General features: G+C 36.7%; 1 protein-coding gene across 1 annotated transcript; it reads right to left on the reverse strand.

Moving 5' to 3' along the window:
- On the reverse strand, nucleotides 1–9,549 carry LOC112043081 (peroxisomal N(1)-acetyl-spermine/spermidine oxidase). Its single transcript, XM_024078346.2, has 3 exons — nucleotides 8,091–9,549; nucleotides 6,363–6,483; nucleotides 1–4,922 (listed from the first exon to the last, which is right to left on the reverse strand). The coding sequence occupies exons 1-3, from the start codon at nucleotides 9,437–9,439 to the stop codon at nucleotides 4,734–4,736; spliced, it is 1,659 nt and encodes a 552-aa protein (XP_023934114.2). The 5' UTR covers nucleotides 9,440–9,549; the 3' UTR covers nucleotides 1–4,733.
- Between the last annotated feature and the right edge of the window lie 166 nt (nucleotides 9,550–9,715).

Genomic DNA, 9,715 nt, shown 5'->3' on the forward strand with positions numbered 1-9,715 from the left:
TTAAATTTTTCGTTGATTTAATTAAGCGATAAAAAATTGCACTGACTAGAAAATCAAAAATAGGTCAACCTATCTATTATAACTCCCGAAACATTTATTGCATCAAATTATATATATGCTTAGGTAAATTGTTTTACATCGTATTCGTATCTACGATTTAATTTACTACATTTTATCCACTAAACACTTGATGAGTATAAAAATTTACATTACATGAGGATTAAAATAAAAAACTTAAATTAAGTAGGTACTTATAATAAGAATAATGAGGCGAGATAAAATACGTAAGCAACTTGATCATCCAAGCAATGCGAAATCCAAGAAATACTATCTCTAACGATTTTTGGATGGTAAGTCCAAAAATCGTTCGTACTCGACTAAAATACTAAAGTAGTCCGAACTAGGCTTAAGAGGCCGTACAGACTACTTTAGTATTTTAGTCGAGTACGAAAGATTTTTGGGCGGTAAATCCAAAAATTGTTCCTACTCGACTAAAATACTAAAGTAGTCCGTTCTAGGCCTATACTCAGCTGTATTGTCAATCATGTTGTCAATTTGTTTACATTATTTATCTCGCTTCGTTAAATATACTCTCATTAAAGTAGGTAACAGGTTTCTGATTAATATTGTTTACTAAAAGAACATAAAATTAGTTTTTTGAATATGTTATAATAATACCTATATTGAAAAAATAGTTAGGTATTCGCTTAAAGAGAAACGATGTACCTATCATATTCACTTTTCAAGCGGAAAAATACTACTTACAGAGAATTTAAGTCAACTTTTTAATTGTTAAGTTACTGAGTTAATTGGTAAGTTAATTAGCATGGCCTTCAATGGAAGGTCAGCTACACATGCCATGAAGTACCCACAAGCAATTTGCTTAAAGTTGCAGCTGATTGCACAATAGTAATGAATTTATAAAAAAAAGAAAAAAAGTTACTGAGCTCAAATATGAATAAGTACAGTCCGATGCAAACTTTATGACGCCTCGGAAATAAGCTGCGGTTGTCGCTACGCGCAGGTCGTACATAAAGCACGCTAAAATCATGGGGTGATGCCGCGATCCTACGTTACCGCTAATACCTAAAATATTTTATTGCGCATCACGATGTTCCGAAACGTCATAAAGTTTGCATCGTACTGCACCTACTGAAATATATCAATTGAGTGATGTAAAGTTTCTGAGATTGTAGGAGGTAATCTCTGGATCTGCTGAACCGATTTTGAAAATTATTTCACTTCAATAGAAAGCTACAACTTCACCGAGTAATATAGTAAGACTGTGAGATATAGTCTACATTCACATTATACCTACTTAGTAGCGCTTACGAAGCCAAATACATTGATATAGGTCTTCGAGATTAAAAATAAGTGTACAAATCAGGCGGGAATGTGATGCAGGTATAAATACGGTGACACACAAATTTATAAGAAAATTAACATGTTTGTATGCATACCTACCTATAACTATATTAGTTAAATTTAAACAAAAGTAATTGATTAACTTAGACTCGTAACTACCTGATATAACCATTATACCTGTTACCTATGAAGAAGTATCTATAATATTAGGAACCCAAGTAATAAATATTTTGATTTGACAGAACATTTTAAATAGAAAATATTAACTGCTTAAGCATAGGCCAAAATTTATCAAAAGACAAAAAATTGTAAGCTGAATAATTTTTAGATAGCCGTGTACAATCTAATTAGGAACCTAGAAGAAACAATTAACGTCAAAAAGGTTGTATTCAACTGTACTTTATTTCAGGGAGACGGATTAGCTTTTAATGTAGTAGTGAGGAGAGGCACATGCGTGTTTGTGTCAAAGGGCTCTCGCACACAGGCCATTGGCCACAACCACAAAACGCCGCTACCGACATATTTCATGCGTTTTATATGGACTCGCCGCACACGGTTGACGCCGGTGGCCGCCACACGCTACAATCGTCGCTGTTCGCTTCTTGTGGGCCTCACCGGCCACTAAACGCCGACACACGCCACTCGCGCGATTCCGCACCCATATGAAAAACAGAGCGATTAAACCTTCTTCGTCTGAGTCCATTATGATACTGCATGCATAGGTTAAGAAAGTAGCAGCCACCGACCGCAATTTGTCGACCACCAGCCACAAATGGCTGTCGCGCGCTTCAGTTACTTTTGTGGCCCCTTCTTGTCTCTTGTGGCGGCGTTTCTAGCTATCGAGTGTGGCCCGTGCGCGGCGACACTAAATGAACGTCAGAACAGCAAAAACTCTTTCATAAACTAAGAGGCCTTTTAGACTAAGAGCCAGCGACAGCCAGACATTTGCCATTATATAAAAGCTGAAAGTTTGTCAGCTCATGCTTCTATCCTAAGCTAGTTATGGGATTCAGACAGTAACCACAGTCCAAACTCCATAATACACACAACATACATAAAACTTTTCAGATTTCAAGAATCCAGACGTTCAACTATCTTATCTTTTTTTATTCATTAGTTAGCCGTTGATCACAATATACCCTGATGGTGTGGTTTCTACACATCGTACCGGAACGCTAAATCGCTTGGCGGTACGTCTTTGCCGGTATAGTGGTAACTAGCCACATCCAAAGCCTCACACCAGCCAGACCAATTAAGAAAATCTTAATCGGCCCAGCCGGGGATCGATCTCAGGGCCTCAGTTTTGTAAATCCACCGCGCATACCACGCCACGGAGGCCGTCAAAGTATCTAAGTTTAAAGTGGCATTTGAGAAATTCTATATCCATTCGCCTCTTGGCTTCATGGCAACTCTTCGCTAGCTAGCTCTTAAAGTTTTATCTTGATTAGCATTTTTCGACGAATTGCCGCAAAGCTAAGTTACTGGCGACTGGATATATAATTTCTCATATTATGCTGAAGAAAACAAAATTACTTAGACTGTTGATCTGGTCTTGTCTGGATCCTTTCAGCTTTTTAAAAATGACGAATGCCTGTCTGTCGCTGGCTCTCCGACTATGTGATATTCAAAAAAACAATGTCTAGGTGAGAATTAAAAATAATTCTGCTCTATTAATGCTCTTACACACACAAAACGTCTGTCTGTCACCTTACTACTACAATCAAGCTTAACTGTCTTCCGAAAACAGAACATCTATAATAATATCACACTGACTACCGATAACAATTTAACATTTCAATTGATAGAAAATAAAAAAATGTAAAATAAAACTGGAATATTGCATGAGGAATCATACTTAACCTACTATAATACTGCTAATCTAAAAAATGCAATTGTGTGAAAGACTTTTATGTGGTAACACAACTAATGTAGGCGTAAATTTCATATATATACAATTTGTACAAAACAATAAATCATCATGTCATGAGAAATTTATAATAACCAACAACATCTTCTGCCCAGGAATTGGGGAACATTTTTACAATTGATTACGATCACATTAATTTTGAGTGATTCAACTTTCTCGATTTTGTTATTTACTTGAACTAAAAAACTATAACACAAGGGAATAAAAAAAATCCAAGCGAAAGCCAAAAAAACGTTCAAATATAGTATGAAGTTAAATGAAGCTCTATTTCCAACGCCCAAAATTGAAAATGCATCACTGCTCGAAAAAAAGGGTTGTGTTTTAAAAACGCTGTCGTGTGAACATAATTATTATGCATTTGTTAAAATTGAACGCTTTTTTAACGTCCGTTAAAAAAACTCTCGTGCGAATGAGGGCTAAGACAGGGATAACATACCACACAATTTATAATAAATAATAACCTTGGAACAGAAAAAAAAGCCTGGTTATAGTCTGGCAAGTTCGTTAATAACACTTCCATGATATGCTGGCGACAGGGGAAAAGACTGCGCGGGTGTGAAATCGTGCGTGCGATGAAGTGATGTGCATCAGTCGTGGGTTTTTCATTCATCGCTATACGCCTTCCGGCACGCGCAGTACATCGGGAGTATTACGAACGAAGTTGCCAAGCTATAGTAACTATTTTAATGGATATTGATACAAGTTGAGGATTTAGATAAATAAAAAAATTGAGTGACTCATCACAATGACGGAAAATTAGCATGATAGTAATCAATTATAAAAATTATCTCTGGATCCTAGACTCATAATGAAGCTTTTTGACAAAACATGAGCATTGTATATAAAAGTATAGCTTGGCAAGTTCGTTGATGATATGCGGGCGACGGGGGGGAAAGGTCTGCGCGGGTATGAAGTCGTGCGCGCGGGGCATCGCTAACCCCCTCCCGACCCGCGCGGACCATCAGGAGTGTTACGAACGAATTTGCCAAGCTATACATATAATAATTCATTGAACAAGCAATTTCATAAGTAATTCAGAATTATAGGCAATATCGATACAATCAATTACGACAACCCAAAAAAAGAAATTCATGAATGGATAAATTACAATTATCGAACATATTATTTCATGAGAATAAAAAAATCTACTTAATCTTATTGTAAATATTAGCTTGCGGTAATTCTGTAATCATTTGAATAAAATTAGCCTCATTTTTTCAATGAAAAAAAAATCAGTTACGAAATAAATAATAAGCTACTCTTGTTATTTATATCAAATTCGTGTCTTTTATACATTAGGCAAACGCCTGTGTCATGCAGTGACCCAAAGGTTTACATGAGCAATATTCAAGGTTCAACGTTTTCGTATCTAGCGCTTACCCTGAACGGAAACCCTGTGCACGTCACTGTTGACACTTACATTTTGGTTTGCAAAACAGTGCTACCCATCCAGTTGTACACCTTGGATCCAATTATTGAGGTCATTAGACTCGGGGCCTTCCAGTACATTTTCAGCAGCAAACTCTGGAGTCAGTAAACGTCTGGCAGCGATTTGACCAGAGAGATATGCGCCATGCACAGTGGAGTAGAAGCTACCGTGCGTGTGCTCTCCAGCAAAGAGCAACGCAGGCTGAAACCAGTTAAATGATCATCATTATCAGCCTTTTTGATGGCCTGCGTCAAAAAAGCTGATAATGAAAGAATGAAAGGCGTATATAGCGGGCGGGCCGGGTGGGCCGGGACCACCCTAGAATGTTCCAGTGCCCACTCTAGAATTCTGGGCTACCGATTTAAAATTCTATGATGGACGCCAAAATACAAAATATACAAAGAAAAATCAATACAATCAGTCGACCCGTTTTAGAGGCCAGAGTCCGGCAGATTGAGATTTTCTTAATTAGTCCAGGTCTGGCTGGTGGGAGCCTTCGGCAGTGGCTAGTTACCCTACCGGCAAAGACGTACCGCCAAGCGATTTAGCGTTCCGATACGATGCCGTGTAGAAACCAAAAGGTGTGTGGATTTTCATTCTCCTCCTAACAAGTTAGCCCGCTTTCATCTAGGACTGCATCATCACTTACCATCAGGTGAGATGGTAGTCAAGGGCTAACTTGTAAAGAAAAACAACAGCTAATTTTAACGTCTGTAGGCTTAACACACACAACAACCAAATGACTTATCTTGTAAAGAAATACTTTGAGAGAGATTTATGGGCTCTGTTCAATAATTCGGCTTACAACAATAGTTTTTGTCATTGGTTGTGTTCTTACATATTTAAGTTTCATTAGTTATCGAAGGCAGAGGTCATATCCACTGGACTATCACGGCTCCTATCATCAATACATATACATAAATAAAATTGAAGTGTCTGTCAGTGATTTCAAAGGCTGAACCGATTTTAATGGAACTTCCACTGGAAGATACAGTAGGTTATGGAGCAACATATAGGCCACTTTCTATCCTGAAAATATACATGGTTCCCGTGAGACTTGTCAAAAACAGAATTTCACGTGTACGAAATCGCGGGGGTCCACTAGTATCCTACTTGTATTATAAACGCAAAAGTTTGTATGGATGTTTGGATGTTTGTTACTCTTTAACGCCGCTACTACTGCAGCGATTTTGCTGAAATTTGGAATGGAAATAGATTTTACTCTGGATTAACACATACCTTTTTCCCGAAAAAATCCAAGGTTTACCTAGATTTTGTTACTCTTTCACGCCTCTATTACTGAACCGAAATAGCTGAAATTTGGTATTGAGATATATTATAGCCTGGATTAACACATAGGCTGCTTTTTATCCCGGAAAAATCCATGGTTCACGAGGGCTTTGTGAAAAACTAAATCTAATTGAATATCATGTGTCGCAAACGGTGAAGGAAAACATTGTAAGGAAACCTGCATACCAGAGAATTTTTATAGTTCTCTGCGTGTGTGAAGTCTGCCAATCCGCATTGGGCCTGCGTAGTAGACTATTGGCCTAACCCCCTCTCATTCTGAGAGGAGACTCGAGCTCAGCAGTGAACCGAATATGGGTTGATAATGATGAAATGTGTTTATATAAATATTACCTTTTTATCATGGACATTTCTAAATAATGGTTGTGCTAAGCTTTCAATATCACTTTGACTTGCTCCAACAGCAATAGCTGTATAAGCCCCTCTGGTATATGGCTGCTTTTTCCAACTAGTGCTGTAAAATGAAGAGAAGATATTAAGTTTTACCTATTTACTAGAACTAAAGTTTGTGAGGTTTGGGGTGGGGTAATCTCTGGATTGACTGAACCAATGTTGAAAATTCTTTTACTAATAGAAAACCACATTATTTGTGGCAAAACAGGCTATATTTTATCTCCGTATTGACACAGGAATGAATACTATACTGTTGAAACAGCGGGGCTTCTGATAAACGAGTACATAATTATAATCGATATAATATAAAAATTAATCCATATATTCCTTGGTCACGCAATCACGCGTGAACGGCTGGACCAATTGTTTGTTATTGTCAGTAGACAGAAAAAGTTTAATAATTGAAGGTAGTATGGTAGTTATAGGGGTAGGGTAGAGGTAGGATAGTGTAGGGTAGGATAGTGTAGGATTGGGTAGAGGTGGGGTAGGGCAAGGCAGGGTAGGGTAGGGTAGGGTAAGGGTAGGGGTAGGGGTAGGGGTAGGGGTAGGGGTAGAGGTAGGGTAGTGTAGGGTAGGGATAGGGGTAGTTGACAGTTTAAGTTTACAATGAGTTTCATGCGGGCAAAGTCGCGGGCGTTCGTTAGTATCAAAAATATTTGAACACTGTTTTAAGCTATAACAGAATTTTTTTTTTAATAATTTATGTCTTATAATAATAATAATTTTATGTAATATCATAAAATAGTAAGTAATATATCTCCCTCATTTATTTATTTATCTTTCTTTATTGAATTTTAAAAATGTTTATAAAATAAAATACAAAACTCTATTGATTTTTTCATGAAAATGACAACCCTCGCATTGTGGTCCACTTTGTGTACCCAAACAAAGTGGTCAAGGCTCCACAATACGCACAATCTCAAGAATCACTGTCTTCTGTATCGGACCCTTGATCTAACAGTTAAGCAAAAGTTTCTTAAAGTGGTGGACTTTCGCTATAAGACCATTGACAGAAATAACTATTGGAATAATAATACTTGAATCAACATACAACAAACAAGTATTATTAATCTGTCAAAACTTATTAAAAAAAAATAACTATTGAAGAGTTTTACATTTTATAACATCACTTATCTGATATCAATGTTATCTACAACATAATCATACCTCTATTTAAATTCCGGAAAATATCATCTACTTATCAGTATTTGCCTAAGATTGTTTAAATAGATAGAGATTATTATAAACAACTTGGTTATTTTATACTTAATGTTATTTTATAATATAATAGTCATAATTAATAGATTTCTTTTGACCTACTTGTAAAGAAAAATTAATGACCAATTGCATTTAATTGCCAAGCTTTCCTCTTCATAGATTGTTAGGATTTGTAGCTTAAACCCACCATAGAGAGATTGGCTTAATGATTGATCATGTAACAATTTTCTTCAGATTCTAATGATAATGAAGGTCTGGTGGCTTAATGTGCTCTCCAAGGTACAAGGGTGTACACAACCAACAGTTCCTGGCAGCTAAAGAAAAAAGAAAAGCTCAATATGTCATAGCCCAAACCAAGAATCTCATGATCTGCAACTACATAAGCTAAGCAGATCACTTGAGCATGAAATTATTAACTAATTAAAACTAAGATTGATAGTTTTTACTAACCATACACATGTTTGAGGTTCTGGCACAAAAGGGTCATTCAAAAATTTTCGCAAAAGCTTTGTGCAAGTAGCACCAACTTCTTCCATTGACAATGTTTCCATATACTCGGCTTCCTTTCCAGAGACCCACCCTAACAACAATGTCTCTGTTACCTTAACAAAAGAGTAAATCTTTTTAAACCATGATTTTGATACATCTTCTGGCATCGGTGGACTTTCCCAGAGCAACATGATTTCAGTGATGTCAGGGTTTAAGAATGGCCTTTCGTATTCTAAAAAAATTTTATCAACTGCATTAAATAAAAGCCTCTCAATTGAATCTAACTTATACTGTGGCAACGCTGGCTCGAACAAGGTACCAGCTTTATCTTTCAAGACGCCCAAAGGTATTGTACATATCACATGATTTGCATAGAAACATTGTCCATTCTCACACACAACTTCTACACAGTGCGAGAATTTTTTACTAGATTTTTCAGTCACGTTAGTTTGGCCTTCACTGGTATCCCCCGCTTTCTCGGGTGATGCTTTAGAGATATCTTCTATCACAGTCTGGTCAGAATCTTCTGATTCGTCGCCCACTTCTTCAAACCTTGAGCTGCTATGTTGCTCTGTGTCCCATATGATTTTAATAACAGGCACATTTTTTATTATCTTGTCGGGCGATATATTTTTTGTCACAGGTTCTAAAATAGAACTAAACCCTGATGGTATCACTATGTTACCACCCTGCAATTCAGTGTAGCTGCCTAGTTCCAAAAGATCAATATCATCCATAGTGTTGCAACCAGATATACATGTTTCGCGTTTCAGTAAACAATCAAATATCAACCGTCTTAGCTTCTTTTCCTCAGAATTAGGTAGTCGTTCGAGATAAATAGCGGCTTCCAAATTTATATGTTCACCGACACTATGAATATCTGGTGGCGGAAGGTATTGACATAAAAAATATTCTTCACATCGTCTGAGAAAGCATACGTACGCTTCGTGTATTTCGTGTAAAACTCCAAAAGGCACTTGCTTACCATCTTCAGTGGCGGCTATAACCTTGTGTGGCTTGGGTACATTTATTATGTTTACGAGACCATTGCCTGTAGCCAATTCAAATATTGGGTTGCCTAGAACGCCGTGTATATAGTTGGCTCCTAATTCCACACTATGATTTTTCAATGGTATTGATATAATTCTTCCGCCGATACGTTTTCTAGCTTCTAATATTATGAAGTCGTCCATGCCATTTTTCACAAAGTAGTTGGCGGCGGCTAGTCCAGCTATACCGCCGCCGATAATTATTACGTCATATTTATTTGTTTCACATTTTTTACGAGAATTTATACTTTCGTCACCCATAATATTAAAAGTAGAAATTACTTAATTTTTTTTCTCCGAGCTTTTAACGCTCAGTCAGCTGTTAATTTGTCATTTTTTAGTCTGTTGTTGTTTTTTTCTTGTCATTTGGTTTGACACTTTGACAAGTTTGTCAATTTTGCCAATAATCAAGATACAGATAAAAAACTTTACCAAAACCATAGACAAAAGTACTAATGAAAGATAATTTCAATATATTTTTTGAGAACAAATTTAATAATTAAAAGGAATCTTTTTATCACAACAACACTGCTAAGA

The sequence above is a fragment of the Bicyclus anynana genome, chromosome 13 (assembly GCF_947172395.1).
Source record: "Bicyclus anynana chromosome 13, ilBicAnyn1.1, whole genome shotgun sequence".
Taxonomy (NCBI): Eukaryota; Metazoa; Arthropoda; class Insecta; order Lepidoptera; family Nymphalidae; genus Bicyclus; species Bicyclus anynana.

What these genes read in the sequence shown, in the direction of transcription:
- LOC112043081 (XM_024078346.2), bottom strand. Translation starts at nt 9,439, where the DNA reads ATGGGTGACGAAAGTATAAATTCTCGTAAAAAATGTGAAACAAATAAA. An exon ending in GAACCTCAAACATGTGTATG is followed by an intron (nt 6,484 to 8,090) that starts GTTAGTAAAAAC and finishes TTCATTTTACAG; the next exon opens with CACTAGTTGGAAAAAGCAGC. An exon ending in GAAATGTCCATGATAAAAAG is followed by an intron (nt 4,923 to 6,362) that starts GTAATATTTATA and finishes AACTGGTTTCAG; the next exon opens with CCTGCGTTGCTCTTTGCTGG.